The sequence below is a fragment of the Pseudophryne corroboree genome, chromosome 8 (genome assembly GCF_028390025.1).
Source record: "Pseudophryne corroboree isolate aPseCor3 chromosome 8, aPseCor3.hap2, whole genome shotgun sequence".
Taxonomy (NCBI): domain Eukaryota; kingdom Metazoa; phylum Chordata; class Amphibia; order Anura; family Myobatrachidae; genus Pseudophryne; species Pseudophryne corroboree.
This window is the reverse complement of record NC_086451.1, coordinates 16895274-16913673: the sequence shown is the minus strand read 5'-3', so window position 1 is coordinate 16913673 and position 18400 is coordinate 16895274. Positions and strand designations below refer to the sequence as shown.

General features: G+C 45.6%; 2 protein-coding genes across 3 annotated transcripts in view; one reads left to right on the top strand and one right to left on the bottom strand.

Moving 5' to 3' along the window:
• Positions 1-18400, bottom strand: part of DAB2IP (DAB2 interacting protein) — a 1128147-nt gene that overhangs the window by 974971 nt on the left and 134776 nt on the right. The window lies entirely within an intron of this gene.
• LOC134947423 (uncharacterized) lies at positions 13913-16547 on the top strand. Its single transcript, XM_063935518.1, has 4 exons — positions 13913-14024; positions 14843-14902; positions 14978-15190; positions 15799-16547. Exon 4 carries the CDS (start codon positions 15810-15812, stop codon positions 16473-16475), a length of 666 nt encoding a protein of 221 aa, XP_063791588.1. The 5' UTR covers positions 13913-14024; positions 14843-14902; positions 14978-15190; positions 15799-15809; the 3' UTR covers positions 16476-16547.

The following is an 18400-nucleotide window of genomic DNA, read 5'->3' as shown; positions in this document are numbered from 1 at the left end:
TCATTCTCCTGTATACAAATCCAGCCCCATTTGTAAACACAGGTGTTGGCCTTCCTCATTGAGTCTCAAAAGCTCAGTGTAATTAAAGACTATTGTACTCCGTCTGCGGGAAAGATACTGATTTGGAGTACAATTGATCTTCAATTACTATTCCTGTGTTTACCTTATGCATGTATAGATATGAGGCCCTCTTAACATGCAAACTATTGTTTGGGGGATCTCTGAGGTCAAAGAGACATTTGAGACCTACTGATGCCTGTCTCCAACTGTTCAGATGCATGACTAAGTAAGGACAAATAATAATAAATAAATGGACATAACTTCTTATGTCCATAACTATTCGCACGAGCAATTAATCTGCTCCAAACCAACATCGGAATATTGCTATTTAAATACTCTTCCGATAGGTACCAAACACCACTGTCTGACTCCTGTTAGACCCTTCGCACAATACAAAGAGGGATTCCTCCGTTCAGGGACATTCTATATTAACCAAACTTTCAGAATCTATCAAAGGGACCATAATCTATAAACTACATTAATTGTGAAAATATGTAACGAATGAGTCGCACGCTACGACTACGTAAACTCTACCGTAAATACGCATACCGCGCCTGTGAGTGCACGCTGCTGTGAGTATGTGTACGTACGGGAGAGCGTACGCCTGCGCAGCGCGGACATGAATGAGGTGCAAATATGGCAACGTGCATAGAGACATTTTTCTGACTTCGACAGTCCACCCTTTGGCAGTCAATAATAACTGCCACAAAACGTTTAAGGAGAAAAATGTAAGTCAGGGGTTAATTGATTTCCATGGTGGGGTAAGGAAGAAGAGAGGAGTAGGTGTGAAAAGGGTATGACCTAGTGAGAGAGTAGAAGCATGTGTGTATGAGTCCATGTTTGGAGGGTCATGTATCATCGTGCCGTACGTGTGGTAAATCAAGCTTCGAGGTATTGCGAAGTATACATTTGAATTCCTTCTTATCCCGTACTAAGGGTCTGTGGATGGGCTGTCAAACTCTACCGAGCTCATTTCGGCTATAGTTGTAACAAAATGGGGATGCACATTTTAGTTGATGATACATGAATGGGGGAGGTATGTGGTTGCTGATATCTGTGCCTGTATTCCCTATCGTCTATGTGTGTTATTACCTGAGGGTTGTAGAGATGAAGATAAAGAACACTTACGAAAAATGCAATGATATTCTATGTCAGGGAAATGTACATCTGTTGTTGAAGTTGTGTTCGGTATCTGTTGAGAGTCGTCTTCTTTGCGCTGTATTGCTCCTTGGGCATGAGCAAATAGCTTTGTCTGAGCCATCAGATTTACAAAAATGTTGGGCTAGCGTAAGTTTAAAAATACTAGGGAAACTGGGGATCCATGGCAAAGTTCATCAAGTGTCCATATTTAAAGTTGTCAAATCTTCTTCTTTGGTGCTTGTCTGTTGTCTTGTCTGTATACCGTCTCGTCAACTTCCTCGTCCAAGGGGTCTTTGTATCTTGGAGAAAAGCAGAAAAACAGGTGAAAGAAACGGACCGTATAATCGCATTTTCATCACATTCTGGTTTCTATCATTGGGTCATAAATCAAATCCAGGTTAATTACGGTTTCCTCACTCCTCAAGCTCATCACTTTTGTACTTTGTTTGCACCTCATTAAAGCCTGCCCGCATCTAAATATCAATCCAATCGATATAACGACACCCAAGATACATAGTAGAAACTTTCCAACATCCATTATGACTCCTTGAGCCCATTCTCCCAAACCGGAGAACCAATTTCGCGGGTTCAACCATGACACCCAACCAGTCAGCTCATTACCTACAGCAGCAAGGGTGAGATTGTGTTTTCGACGAAATTCCCACTTTAATTGCAGAATATCGTCCATCTTTTGGTCTATGACCTCTACCGGATCCTCGGTGCTATTTGTGATATACGTGCAACACTTTATGCCGTACTGTGTTGCCAATGTAACACAATATCCGCCTGTTACTGCTGTAAGGTAATTAAGAACCATCCTATGCTGAACTAGTTCTGTTTTGTAAGCTTGAAGTTCTCTTCCAGTGTATCTAAACGTGTCATCATACATTTCAGTGATATTATCTAACAAATTGGCGAGTGCGGAAATGTATTTATAATTCATCACTCCTCGAGCGGTACGAGTGAAATCTAACGCTACCAGAACCTGAATCCCGGTGGATTCATGGATAAGATCAGAGGCCGGATGCTCTAACCTTTCTGACAGTTGTCTTTTAACCCGGTGTTCGTAATGAGTGTGAGTATAAGGAGCTTGGGCACCACGGTGTATGTCTTTCATTTTGTCCTGTGTTACAGTCATCACTTCAGGCAATACTTTTCCAATATAACACAATCCTTCAGAGTTTGGGGCAAGCCACTTGTACGCCTTTCTCCCGCATATGAAATATGCATCATCGGGGAGAACATATGGGACGGAGAAGGACATGACCATGTTACAAACCTTCCAGGTGAAATCTCCTGACCCTAATTCTTCCATCTGCCTAATGCACGTATCAGTTTGTATGATATGTGCACAGTATCCTGGTGATACCTCTCCAACTCTAGTAATCCTATTTCCTAAGGTATATCGATACCGGAAAGATTTTCCTCTACTGGCTATGTGGCGTACCAGCTCTGTATCTGTAGGCATTCTATCTGCTCTGTGTGAAAAGGTCATGGTAAGGTTGCTCCATGACACTTCCCAATTTCCCGGCTTACGGGGATTGGGGATATTAAAACATAAGAGGGACCTATCCACATGGTATTGGTGGAGCTTCAAACTAGGAGGGCTGGAGATGTTAAACCTCCGGTCCACCGGTCTCCCACCACTTAGCTCAAGTACCTCCCCTAACGTTAAAGGAAATGGTACTAGCCCTGATTTGCTGTGACCCTGAGGTACTTGAGAGCATACCCAACAATCGGTCTTGTTTAATACGTTACCCACTAAGGAGTGATAGTCACTCAATGGATGCCGGTCCATATGGATATTAAAACTAGATTGGCATTTCTTTGTTACAGAGCCTACAGATACAACTTTCTTTTTGAACTAACATTCCTTCACAGTTGTTTACAAATAACATGGTTGTTAGATCGTGCCCGGTACTCGCCTTTGCTTGGTGATTGGGTTGCTATTGGAAATTTACACCTCCGTCTCAGTCATCAGGACCTTTCTGGATCCTTTCTCGACCTCACTGGTACTCTCACCGAAACAGACTGCTCTGGTCAACATCATGGTTAACGGGAAAAATCCATATCACAGTCTCTTGGGGCAAGTCCATCTTACAGGAGGAGAAAAGAAGAAATTTGTAAATGGGGTATAAGAAAATCAGTTTGAGGGGGAGAGAACTCGTTACGATAATAAGTTCTCTCGTCTTGTTGTTCTTCTTGTTCTGCTGTCCTCTCAAAGGTGTTGTCTCTCAGTCTTCAAAAACGATCATTCTGGTGATGCAATATTCCTTCCTAACCGACGATCTTTCTGTAAGGAGCAAAAATCTGGCATTACCATTGGTTAACACTTAGGGGTGACATACCATCTTTAAATCATGGAAACATGAGTGAGGAGAGAGAGAAAATAAAAAAACAAAAGAGATAGAGAACAATTCATGTGCATATATACATTACATAACTCGACAATAACCATCAATAAGAAAAGAGAAACAAAGCATTTTTAAACATTGTAAGAAAACATTGTTAGCATTAGAAAAACATTGTCAGACTTATTAGGCTGTCATATCTATGTATCTACTGGTCTCCTTGAGCAGTCCCTCCCCACCAGCACTTGCATTATTCCACTGTCTGTATCTGGCCAGAATACATTGTGGTGGATAGGTCATGCTGGGGTTTGGTAGACTTCTGCAAGGACCAAGCGAATATGCAATGTTTGAATTCTTACCAATAATCGTCAGAGATGGGGATAGAGAGAGAAAGAAAAAAACATTTTTCACAAATACATTTACAACGTTTAACCTGGTCATTCCTGTGTCTTCAGTGAATGACCTCCCAATTTACTAACCGTTACCTCAGGCTTACCATCAGTTCTAATGATCACCTTTCCTGACTATATATTATGGGTGTGGCCCAAAATTCTTCCTATATGATCCCTGCTTGTAATTTGGTGTGTCATATTCATGCTCATTTTCATGTCTAGGGGGTCTAACTTTATGTGGGTTATTACAGTTACTGGCATAATGCCCTTCTCTTCTACAATGATAACAAACCCTGGGCTTCCTCCAAGTGTCAGTGAAATGGGGTCTTGGCTGATTTGATGCCTCCTCAAACGTTTGGATGCTCATCACCATCAACCGCTTTCCCTGTACCTACCTGATTCCTTGTATACCATGATTATGTCGTTGTCTAGGGGGTTCATATACCTTCTGTGAATCTTTGATCATACACTTAGATCTTTCCTAGGATCTGGGTAATCAGACATGATTGATCTCAATTCTGTCCGGGACCAGGGATGGCGCATTGCACTGTCCTTGACGGGAATGGTTCCCTGATCGTCAGTCTTCCCATTGGGGACTGTGATCACCCTGACAGGACTAAACTCAATCACATCACCTTGTTTTGGTCTTACAATATGGGGTACATTTGTTTGTGCGTGATATAAAACATTGTACGTACCTGTGGACACGACCTCACCTGACCCTCCGTTAGGGGGTTTGATTATTGCCTTTACCAATTTGGTCGTGTCCACCTGGATGTCTTGTAGGATGGCTTCTGGAAGAGGTGCCGACATCGTTCTGGGCTCACTTTCTTGTTTGTATTCCTGAGGAAAGTTTAACATGGGGTGCGACTTGCATGGGTTAATAGTTGTACATTCAACAGTATTACAATAATCATTGTTACATTCATTACACTTATTCTTATTATCTATACTACAGTTGCTAAGAGCATTTTTATTGTTCCACTTTTGTGCTTTTCTCTCCGCAATCAACTCCTCTCCTGCAATGTATGGTGGGGGAGGAGCTGTGGCAATCAACTTCCTGACTGCCCCAGATCCTGCCGCCAGAGCCAAACCTCTCTGTATCTCACCTTCCTGGTGCCATAACTGTAAATAATCATGATGCTGAATTCGTCTCTTTGCTGATTTTACGAGACATATCCTCCTCCTTAAATTTTGTAACACTACTGGACTAAAGCTACCTATTCTTGGGAATTTGTCCCTGTCTTGTACAGTCATTCTCTCCCATTCATCACATAAAACTTCAGCGTGATTTCCATATTTCTTACACATCACATATCGTGCCGACCCGATGGATCGGTTCTCTGAATCAACCTGAACCTGGGTTGATCGCCCCCTACCGGAACAAATGGCCCCCATAATCTGCAGGCGTTGCCTATTCCTCCTTGAATATCAAGGCTTTCAGCGAACCCTTACAAACAAACCAAGATGTCCTTGGGCAGGCCGGCGGTGGTGGTTTATCAAGTACCCCACTTACTTCTCGCCCACGTTGGCCTGTGCTGCAATCACTGTAACCAGAGCTGCTGTACCCAACCCAGGGCCCCTGTGAACCTTTATTTACTGGAACATATGAGGGTTACCCGCAGGACACTTACTCTTTCCAGTAAAGTTGGGGTTGTTAGATAGTTCCTGAGTGACCAGCGAACTTCCCTTCCAAAAATAAAAAATTACACAAATCACGTCAGAATGTACAGATAGCGTTTGTGACCACTTTACTCTAATGGTATTAGGTCAGATTACTAACTACTGCACACAATAACGTGCGGTCCAATCGTTCAGTATACGAGCACTACTTGTCATGTACTGAAAGATCAATGGAATCTATGTTTCCGGCTGCGATTCCTTCAGCCAGAGCTTGTATGGCCTATATGGGTTCTGCACCAACACCCCAGGCGTTGTGCCACTGAACTTTTATAGCGGACCTTTTACCTTACGACCTCCTGGTCTTGTTACCTTATGACCTCCTGGTCTTGTTCCTTATGACCTCCTGGTCTTGTTACCTTATGGTCCGCTATACTCTAATGCTCAAATATTATTTAACCAGGGATGCCTCCCTAGCCACCGTATATGTCACTTACACGTATGTCCCTTGACGAGTACCCGGCTTTCCTTTTGGTTCCACCTTAAAGTTATATAAACTTTTGTATACAAAACACACTCACTCAACACATGTACACTTTGTTTCTATATCTATTTCTGCGCAGAAATTTGTCTTTAGCCCAACAGTGTTACCAATTAGGAGCAGGATCTGTTAAACTAAATTTCAGATTTTCCAAAAATAGATTTGCGTTATTTACCGCGTCGCGTTATCTACCGCTGTGCGTTAATTATCGCCTTTGCGTTACTTCACTTTATCACAACTTGAGCTACGTGGGCGTAACCGGATGCTACGTTGCGTAATGAACGCTGCGTGCGTCTGCCTTTTGGATTGCGTACGCTAGTCTTTGTTAGCGACACGTGTACGCAATGCAAAGATCCACCGTAACACAATATATTTTTATCAATGCAAATGATCCCTGATCATCTACCGCAATCCACACTGACTGCCTTGTATCTCAGACAAACCGTGTGTTGTTCTATACTTTAACTATTACCTCTACTATAAAATAACAGCAAATCTCTTTTAGCACTTTCTATCAACTATAAAATTTGGCAAACAGGAATAGTGATATACGAAAAATGAAATACACAAGTGAAAAGAAATGCAGGTATGTATGCGTACGCAAGACAAAAGAAAAATAAGCAGTTTTAAAAAGACACAAGCGTTTTGTTCTTACTTCCGGTTACCGGGTTCCTTCAGCACTCTTTATCTAAGCGAAGCAGACGCTTATCCCGCCAGCACTATGAGACAATCTCCCACCCTTTGCTGGGGGATAATGTCTGCTGATCTACCTAGTGCAGATGTGAGAAGTATAGGACGAGCCCGCAATTGACAATACTAAATTCCTTTGTCGTATAAACAACCCTTTATGAAGCTAAGAACACTGTACGCTGTTTACTTAAGAAGTACCGTGATGGTACGCTATCTGCGTAGCGATCGCTCAGCCGTAGGCGAGACGCTCAAGCGTCACGTTCGCTCGCGGCCCAGTGATCACAGGACACGTTATTGGTTATGTCTAGGGGAATGATTCGCTGTAGCGTAGCTTACGCTCGAGACCACGAGGAGGTCACCAGCGATGCAGACGCTTACAACACTATACCTTTATGTTAAAACCTTATACCAATGAAATACACAGAATACCTTAATGTGAGTACAGGGTGTAAGTGCAACCTTGTGTAACCTGACTATCTACAAAGCTGCTTGAGCGTCACCGACGCTCAAGTGAACACTTAACACTATAGAAAATACACAGATACTGGTTTAGGTTCCAAGGCCTATTAACTGTATTATATCTAATATACTTGTAAAAAGGGGGTAACAGTACAAATGATACACTACAATATAACAGAGACTTCCTAACCACAGATCTAAACAATAAATACAAAAAGACAATACTACACTGACCTAAATGCAATACAGTACAATACTATAATACTATGAGAGATATAAGAGAAAAGAGGAGAGAGAGAGAGAGAGAGAGAGAGAGACGGAGAGACGGAGAGAGATGAGAGAAATTGGCTCACAATAACATTAAAAGACAATATGGTTGCAGCGAAGCTTACACATGTGAGGAACAATCGCTGCGCAGTTAATAAATGCTGAGAATCTTTGTTTAGAAAGTACTTGAGCTTACCTATGCTGCCTGTCCCTATATACACAACACCCAGCTACACAATCGTCCCTACAATGCCGCATGGGGCAGAAGCTAGACTCCATTTTGGGAAAAACTCCAATTGATTCCAAAATGTCCAAGCCTCAAAACAATGCATATGTTCTGATTTTACAATTCCAAACAATCTAAATCACCTTTCACAATTTCAAGCAAACACAGTATCTCTATAACCAGAGCATATGAGTTATCACAAGACCAGACCACCAGGTACTCACAAGTATCAGCCTGCCATTGCTACCAGCACATATTCAAAAGTACTGCATGGTGGTATTTATGATTAACAAGATCCCAGCTACCATCACAGATTCCACAGGGCACCAACACAAACACCCAACAATCATCCCAGCCAAGTTACAATATCCTATTTAAACCAGAAAGCAATATGTCTATATTTCCTTCTATAGCCATGTGATTCTATACTTAGCCTTTGGGAAGGAATTCTGTCCTGGGGATGTAGCCGCCATGCTGCTTGATGCTAGCTTAGTTCTGAGTGAGAGAGTCAGCCCTGTGATCTCCAGTGGGTATATCATACCTGCATTCCAGCTGTGGGGGTGTGTCAACCACCGGAAGTGTGTGTCCCTCCCAGCATGTGAGCCAGCTGCATCAGTGGCCTTGGTTATGTAACACAATGGGTGATGACCAACACATTCCTGTCTAGTGAGAAGCTATTGTTTGGCGAATACAAAACAGAATCCTGTCTCTGGGCTTTGTTCTATATTCATGATGTCCACTTTCAGTTGAGACAATGACATCTCAGCCCTCATTCTCCTGTATACAAATCCAGCCCCATTTGTAAACACAGGTGTTGGCCTTCCTCATTGAGTCTCAAAAGCTCAGTGTAATTAAAGACTATTGTACTCCGTCTGCGGGAAAGATACTGATTTGGAGTACAATTGATCTTCAATTACTATTCCTGTGTTTACCTTATGCATGTATAGATATGAGGCCCTCTTAACATGCAAACTATTGTTTGGGGGATCTCTGAGGTCAAAGAGACATTTGAGACCTACTGATGCCTGTCTCCAACTGTTCAGATGCATGACTAAGTAAGGACAAATAATAATAAATAAATGGACATAACTTCTTATGTCCATAACTATTCGCACGAGCAATTAATCTGCTCCAAACCAACACCGGAATATTGCTATTTAAATACTCTTCCGATAGGTACCAAACACCACTGTCTGACTCCTGTTAGACCCTTCGCACAATACAAAGAGGGATTCCTCCGTTCAGGGACATTCTATATTAACCAAACTTTCAGAATCTATCAAAGGGACCATAATCTATAAACTACATTAATTGTGAAAATATGTAACGAATGAGTCGCACGCTACGACTACGTAAACTCTACCGTAAATACGCATACCGCGCCTGTGAGTGCACGCTGCTGTGAGTATGTGTACGTACGGGAGAGCGTACGCCTGCGCAGCGCGGACATGAATGAGGTGCAAATATGGCAACGTGCATAGAGACATTTTTCTGACTTCGACACACCTAATCCTGCCCACCAATCATCAGGGACCAGGAAGTATAAATCAGGAGGCTGAGTTGGAATCTGGGCCAGTTCCTCATGTCACATACAGCCTTGTGTGAGTCTTATGCTGAGCTCCCTTAAGGTAACCGTTGTACCTAAGTTCCTGTGGAAACTCTGTTCCCTTGTTACCGTTTGGTTTATTTGTGTGTTGCCATTTGATTTCACCATTTCCCTGAGTCTCAATGTAAAGGTACAGCTGCAATGTTTCGTCTTAAAGGCACAGTACTGAATTCCGTGTTCTCCACTGAAAACCACAGCTGTCGTGTTTCAGTTTTACTACTGTTGTAGTTGGGATCTCCAGGGCTCAGTACCTCGTGCCTCAGCATCTCCGTGCTTCCAGCACCTCAGTATCTCCGTGACTCAGCATCTCTGTGCCTCAGTACCTCGTGCCTCAGCATCTCCGTGCCTCAGTGCCTCAGCACCTCCGTGCATCAGTACCTCCGTGCCTCAGTACCTCCGTGCCTCCGTGCCTCAGTGCTTCCAGCACCTCCGTGCCACAGCACCTCCGTGCCTCAGTGCCTCCGTGCTTCCAGCACCTCCGTGCCACAGCACCTCCGTGCCTCAGTACCTCCGTGCCTCAGCATCTCCGTGCTTCCTGCACCTCCGTGCCTCAGCACCCCTACGCACCCCAGTGTCTCTACGCACCCCAGTGCCTCCACGCACCTCAGTGCCTCCACGCACCTCAGTGCCTCCACGTACCTCAGTGTCTCCAAGCACCTCAGTGTCTCCAAGCACCTCAGTGTCTCCAAGCACCTCAGTGTCCGCAAGCACCTCAGTGTCCGCAAGCACCTCAGTGTCCGCAAGCACCTCAGTGTCTCCAAGCACCCCGTGCCCTTTAGCACAATTATACCTGGTATTCTTCACTGATTCATCAGTGCCTTTCCAGTTCTGTCTTTCAGGAGACCTTCAGCATGCCTCCTGTCTGCCGACCTAATCCTGCATGAGGAGAACCTAGATTCGGCCATCTCTGCTGCGGTTCCTCTTCCCAGTCACCGGAAGAAACCCAGAGTCCACAACAGTCCCAAACCAGGTCAGTGGTAGTATTCATATAATCCTCTAGTCGCCCGCACAGACCTCACTAACACCGGGTTCACAAAACCTTAGTCTTGACAGTAGGAACTGGCCACATGGACTCGGCCGAAAGTGTTTGTCTGACGCATGACCTCCTAAGCAATATTGCAGGACGCTTGGGAGGTCTGGAGTCGACTCAGCATCGATTGGCACAGTGTCTGCAGCGGAATTCGTCCTCCAGAGATTCTATGACCTTCTGCTCTAAGACTCCTGACCAACTGCAGATTTTCTACCAGATGTTACTACAGTTACAAGAACTTTTGCCTAGTATTCTCTCTGTGATGCCTGATCTCCTCAGGAATACTACCAACGTTGTTGATCCTGTTTTGTCCCATTCAGTTAATAGAGTCTCTTCCTCTGCGCAAGGGAAAGTTTTTCATCAGAGCTATCCACGGCCCAAGCTCTCTGAAGCTGAACGTCAGCGGCGTAAGGAGCTACATCTCTGTCTTTACTGTGGAAATTCTGGTCATTTTGTTAAAGACTGTATTCTTCGCAAGCCAGGTAATAGTGACAAATCTCAGTATCATAGTGCTCATGTCTACAAGTCATCCACAGTATCCGATCCATCTGCTGCTGACGGGGGTATCAAGAAGGCTACTCTTCTGAGAGAGACTCAAATTTATGACTGGGGTCCGGTGGTTAAAAGACCTTATCCCAAGTTGGGTGTCCAGAGAAGAATGTTCAAGCCATTTACAGTCACAGAGGAGTCCGTGTCCACAGCCCCAGGAGGGGCGTCTTCAGAGCGTCCAGCCCCAGGAGGGGCGTCTTCAGAGCGTCCAGCCCCAGGAGGGGCGTCTTCAGAGCGTCCAGTCCCAGGAGGGGCGTCTTCAGAGCGTCCAGCCCCAGTGAGGGGTTCAGAGCGCCCAGCCCCAGAGAGTCTACAGAGTGCTGCCCAGCCAGAGATTCTACAGAGTGCTGCCCAGCCAGAGATTCTACAGAGTGCTGCCCAGCCAGAGATTCTACAGAGTGCTGCCCAGCCAGAGAGTCTACAGAGTGCTGCCCAGCCAGAGAGTCTACAGAGTGCTGCCCAGCCAGAGAGTCTACAGAGTGCTGCCCAGCCAGAGAGTCTACAGAGTGCTGCCCAGCCAGAGAGTCTACAGAGTGCTGCCCAGCCAGAGAGTCTACAGAGTGCTGCCCAGCCAGAGAGTCTACAGAGTGCTGCCCAGCCAGAGAGTCTACAGAGTGCTGCCCAGCCCCGTGAAGAGGGGGCTTTTGCCTCAGCCCAGCCCCGTGAAGAGGGGGCTCTTGCCTCAGCCCAGCCCCGTGAAGAGGGGGCTCTTGCCTCAGCCCAGCCCCGTGAAGAGGGGGCTCTTGCCTCAGCCCAGCCCCGTGGAGTGGGGGCTCTTGCCTCAGCCCAGCCCCGTGAAGTGGGGGCTCTTGCCTCAGCCCAGCCCTGTGAAGAAAGGGCTCAGCCCGTCCCGGTTCCAGCCGGTCCAGCAATACTCCAGGCCCTGCCTGGTCAGTCCGTCCCGGTTCCAGCCGGTCCAGCAATACTCCAGGCCCAGCCTGGTCAGTCCGTCCCGGTTCCAGCCGGTCCAGCAATACTCCTGGCTCCGCCTGGTCAGTCCGTCCCGGTTCCAGCCGGTCCAGCAATACTCCAGGCTCCGCCTGGTCAGTCCGTCCCGGTTCCAGCCGGTCCAGCAATACTCCAGGCCCAGCTTGGCCAGTCCGTTCCGGTTCCAGCCGGTCCATCAATACTCCAGGCTCCGCCTGGTCAGTCCGTCCCGGTTCCAGCCAGTCCAGCAATACTCCAGGACCAGCCTGGTCCGCCTCCTTTGGCTCCAGCCAATTCAAGTATCCTCGGATCCAATTCAGTCCTACTCGTCCAGCCAAAGCTTTCTTCAGTTTCATCCTCTAAGCTTTCGTCTGATGGTTTTCCACCTATTTACTTTGATGGAGATTTATTGCAATATGCCGCTCTGGTTGAACAATTTCTCTCTCGGATGGAGTCTGATCCTTCAGGTGCAGTAACTCTTTCCAACGTTACTCGATATCTGTTCCTGGCATTCAGAGGAAGAGCTTTGGAGTGGGCCAACATGCTCTTTGAGAGTAATGATCCTGTGTTCCATGACTTACAGACTTTCAGTAACGCTGTAGTTAAAGAATTTAGTCCTAAACCTTTGGAATCTGCATCAACGAAGGTCCTAAATTCTTCTGTATGAATTTCTCAAGTTCCTCTAAGATTCAAGATGGGTGTCCGGAGTCCACCCTTGAAGAGGGGGATACTGTCACAATCCTGACTGTAGGTTTTATATTTGGTGACTTACCCCTGCCATCTGTCCTGGATCCTGTGTCTTTTCACTCACGGAGTTAAACAGCTTGTCAGTTTTCCTGAGTTCTCTGCCTGAGAGGTAATAGTTAATTAGCTCCACCTGTGGTGATCTCCTGTGTGAGGCTGAATTCAGTAATCTGAAGTTCAGGCTTCAGTGTTCTCTCGGCCTGCTAGGCCTCGCTGCACTTCACAGCCTCCTCTAGAGTAGTCACATGACAGTGACTTCACCTGACCCAGAGTTGTCCAATCCTCTGCCAGCCTGAGACTCTCTACATCACCTAATCCTGCCCACCAATCATCAGGGACCAGGAAGTATAAATCAGGAGGCTGAGTTGGAATCTGGGCCAGTTCCTCATGTCACATACAGCCTTGTGTGAGTCTTATGCTGAGCTCCCTTAAGGTAACCGTTGTACCTAAGTTCCTGTGGAAACTCTGTTCCCTTGTTACCGTTTGGTTTATTTGTGTGTTGCCATTTGATTTCACCATTTCCCTGAGTCTCAATGTAAAGGTACAGCTGCAATGTTTCGTCTTAAAGGCACAGTACTGAATTCCGTGTTCTCCACTGAAAACCACAGCTGTCGTGTTTCAGTTTTACTACTGTTGTAGTTGGGATCTCCAGGGCTCAGTACCTCGTGCCTCAGCATCTCCGTGCTTCCAGCACCTCAGTATCTCAGTGACTCAGCATCTCTGTGCCTCAGTACCTCGTGCCTCAGCATCTCCGTGCCTCAGCACCTCCGTGCTTCCAGCACCTCCGTGCATCAGTACCTCCGTGCCTCAGTACCTCAGTGCCTCCGTGCCTCAGTGCTTCCAGCACCTCCGTGCCACAGCACCTCCGTGCCACAGCACCTCCGTGCCACAGCGCCTCCGTGCCTCAGTGCCTCCGTGCTTCCAGCACCTCCGTGCCACAGCACCTCCGTGCCTCAGTACCTCCGTGCCTCAGCATCTCCGTGCTTCCTGCACCTCCGTGCCTCAGCACCCCTACGCGCCCCAGTGTCTCTACGCACCCCAGTGCCTCCACGCACCTCAGTGCCTCCACGCACCTCAGTGCCTCCACGTACCTCAGTGTCTCCAAGCACCTCAGTGTCTCCAAGCACCTCAGTGTCTCCAAGCACCTCAGTGTCTCCAAGCACCTCAGTGTCCGCAAGCACCTCAGTGTCCGCAAGCACCTCAGTGTCTCCAAGCACCCCGTGCCCTTTAGCACAATTATACCTGGTATTCTTCACTGATTCATCAGTGCCTTTCCAGTTCTGTCTTTCAGGAGACCTTCAGCATGCCTCCTGTCTGCCGACCTAATCCTGCATGAGGAGAACCTAGATTCGGCCATCTCTGCTGCGGTTCCTCTTCCCAGTCACCGGAAGAAACCCAGAGTCCACAACAGTCCCAAACCAGGTCAGTGGTAGTATTCATATAATCCTCTAGTCGCCCGCACAGACCTCACTAACACCGGGTTCACAAAACCTCAGTCATGACACAAGATGGCCAAAGAGGCAAAATCAGCCCGAAAAACCGGAGGTGGCCCCCCTTTCCGGGCAACCTATCGGGAGTGGGAGGAGCCTGTGCGGGCATTGATTCCTGCAGAAGTGGTGTCTGCTACTCATGTCCGGGATTCGGACCGACCCACGCAGGATGGTGAGTTTGATTTGTTATATTTTTATTTAAATGTCCTCTAAATGTTTTTTAAATTATTTTTTAAGGGTAAAGGATGCAAAAATTGTTGGTCAGATATTGCAGGCCTATGCACCCTTAAGGTGTGTTTGTGTTTAGAAATTGCATTTTCCATCTTGCCTTGGCTGTATTTTTTTGAAAATTTTGCGCTAAAACAGGTGCAATGCCTGCTGGTATGTGTATTTGCCATAATAATTTTGCGATATTGCTTGGACATCAATGTTGTATCTAATTGTATTTTTTTATATTTTATTTATTTACTTCCTAAAAAAGGTTCTATTAATTCAAAATTACATTTTGGTAACATTTGCAAGTAGTCAATCTATGCAATATCTGACGCATAATTCTCAAATGTAACAGATTTATTTTGTGCAACACCATGTACATTTTGATATACAACACAAATTAAGGAAGCACGAAGATCTTAAGCAGAAATTAGTTTATTTTCGAATACCTAATAGATGGTTACAGTACACTAAGGCTTTGCAGTTGTAATTTTTACACAAAGCATGGTAATAATGTTTGGTCCACTTTTTCAACAGTCCGACAGACCAGCCGGCCAGACAGGCCTCAGACAACTCATGATGATGCTGGGATTGCAGGTAAGACTTCACTGTAGTCACATATTCTGCAAACACATAGAAGTACAAAATATTAATGTTTATATATTCTCATAGGTTCTGCTTCTGTAAGCCGACCTCCTGTAAGGCGCCCATCACAGGGCTCGGGCCACTTACCCAGGAGGCCAAGTAAGACACGGCGTCTTGGCACGGAATCTGCGGCTCCATCTTCCCCACCCAGGCGGCGCATTTCTGCAGTGTCACCCCAGCCACCACTGGCACTATTGGCGAGTCCACAGATTGATGAGCCCCGATCACCTCAGTTATCTGGTGAGTCAAAACAGAAACTAAACACATAGCAAATAATCTACACAGTACAGTTACTATGTTGTGAGTTGGAGTTGAGATTACATGTTTGCCATAACAAGCAATGTGATGTTACGTCTTCAATTGCTAAAGGTGAAAATGTTTAATTTTTCAAGGTCTTAGTGGTTGATATCGCCAACATCATTATTAAAAAAGAACATAAATTTGTACAAATTTAGGCCACACACGTGCACATTAAAATAAATATAAAAACCTTAAAAAAAAAACCCTCCACAACATTATAGTGTTCACACATCTCCCCTGTCCGGTATGTAGACTGCTTACTTGCTCCGCTCCTCTGGACTATCCAGGTAAGCAGTCTATATCGTGGCCAGGGGAGGTGACATAACACTGTAATGCTGTGGAGGGGAGGTAGTTAGGTGAGGATTACTCAAGTCTGTCTATGTGCACGCCTGTGATGGTATATATGTTTTTGGTGAAAAAACACATTATAAGTTTACAAAAACAAGTCTAAAAACTTGAAAAATGGAGTATTATGAATGTAGTAATGTGTAGAACTAGCAAATAAATTAATTGAAAAATAAACATTGCATGTTGGCCACCCCATACAGAGCCCAGCTTGATGGCCGACGTGGACCAGCAGGGACAAGACCAACAGGCAACCATCACACTGCAACTTACACCTGTTGACCCGAGCCAGCCAATACAGCTGCAGGATATCCCCCAAGCCTCCATGAGTCCACAACTGGCACAAGCTCCACCCCAAACACAAATACCAGATGACTTTTGGGCCAGTTGGACAAGCCAACAGGCACAAAGCAATGCCAGCCTGACCGCACATACCCAACACCTTGCCAGTCTGCCCCATCATCTACCGCGTAGTCGCAACTCGGGCAGACTGATTGTACAAGTAGGCCGAATCGCAACATCGATGGAGCAAATAAGGGCTGACAACAACCAAATGCTGGCTCATTTAACGCGCATCATTGATGAGCAACAGCGCCATCAGCAGGCACTCGTTCAACTCATTCAGCACAACCAGGTTGTGAATGAGTCGTTATCCCGGATTGTAGCCAGCCACACTGCAACCAACACACAACTGAATGCTAGCATTAATAATTTGAGCAACAACATAACATTGATGGCAGCTCAACAAGTGACCTCCAGCTCTGGGACCACGACCCCTATCCAAACGCCAGTAACCTCCCCTGTTCGGCGTTCCTCCAGAGCACGTGCCAGTGAGCCAGCACAAAGCACAGCACCCAGCACACACAAGCGAAAAAAATAACAATTTTGACAAATGTGATTTTCACAATAAAAATTTGGATTTGACAAACACACAACTTCCTGTGTCCGTCTCAAACATTGTTGAAGCTGCTATGTATGTATGTATGTTTTTCATGGGTAATGACTGAAAAGGTATTTATAACATAAACTAAGTACAATGTACACACCACTATAAACAACAAACAGTAAGTAACAAAACACACAATAGAAAGTATTGCAAAGTGTTTAGTCAAGGATAATTACATCCTACAAAAACTTACCAGAAAAATACCGCAGGATCACTTCTTGCCGTACCTGCCTCCCTACATATGTACTCACACTGTCACCAGATGTTTCTAACTCCTCTGCTTGCTGACTGCTTTCTCCCTCATCATGTGCCAGATGTTGACTTAAACACAGATTATGGAGAAAACAGCAGCAGAACACAATTCTAGTCACCTTTGAGGGACTATACAACAAAAGGCCTGCAGATTTATCCAGACACCGAAACCGTGACTTCAGCACACCAAAACATCTTTCTATCACATTCCGCGTAGCCTTATGTGCATGATTGTAACTGTGTTCAGCAGGAGAATCAGGTTGGGACAATGGAGTAAGGAGCCAAGAGTAGCAGCCGTAACCCCCATCACCTGAAAAACAGATATAGTCAACATTAGTACATGTGTTAGATTATTCTTTCCCCTACTCAAAACTAGAGTTTGTGGTTACAAGACATACACACAAAACATTTTTAACATACCCTACAGCCAGCCATCAGGCATTTGTCCGTCCTCAAATTTATCGAAGAGCGATGACTGACTGAGGATGAAGGAGTCATGGCAGCCACCAGGGTAACCTGCAACAACACTCATAATTTTAAAGTTTGCATCACAGACCACCTGGACATTAGTTGATTGTGCCAGATGTCTATTTGTATATATGTATTGCCGGCCCCTAGGTGATCTCAGCTGAACGTGTGTGCAATCTATGGCCCCCAGCACATTGGGCATGCCAGCAAGCTCATAGAAAGCTACCCTGACAGCACGCCACTCCGACTCCTCGGTAGGGAAGCAGATTGAGGCATTAATGTGTGGATCCAACACATCCAAAACCTGAGTGGACATTAAAGAAGCTAAGGTGAGTGTCATGTTAGGTATTCTATACAATACTGTGTTGTTTGTACTTACAGAAGCAACACTTACACATAACCGCATATGTATTTTTAGACTCACCTGATTCAAATATCTTGAAAAGGTGGGCTGTGAGATACCAATGACGTCGCCTGCCACAGCCTGGAAGCTCCCAGTAGCCATAAAGTGTAACACAGCCAGGAGTTTGTGTAGGCCTGAGACAGAGCGAGAGCGTGCTGTCTCAGGGTCTAGGCCCAGTTTGACAAGGTCATACAGGTGGAAAATGTTGGTTCTATTTAGGCGGAACATCTGTATGACCCTATCATCGGACAATGCGTTTAAGTTTAAACGCCCTCTAAAAAAACGAGGCTGGCGCAGCCTCCGCGGCACCTGGACAACCTGTTGACCATGTTCACTTACCTGGGCCTGATTCCTGGAAGCCTCATGGAGCAGTCTAAGGTATCCCACAGCAAACATAAATTCATTGGCACACACCACAGCCGCCATTTCAGAGTGAGAGAAATTCAAAATGTGCCTGGAACACTTTTATAGGGCCAAACATTCAGGTGTGAGTAATGGATAATTGAGTACACATGTAAACACGCTTTTCAAATGCTGGCGCGTTTTTTTTTAGGAATTTTTTACGATTTGTAATTTTTCGCGGCCGCAAATGCATTTTCACGGCAGCAATTACAATTACGAATGGTTAGTAAATGACCGAGATTCATATCTAAACAGGCGTAATTTGACCGATGGTGTATTCATTTGTGATTTTTAACTTGAACTTCCAAAATATTACGAATGACCACATCACTGC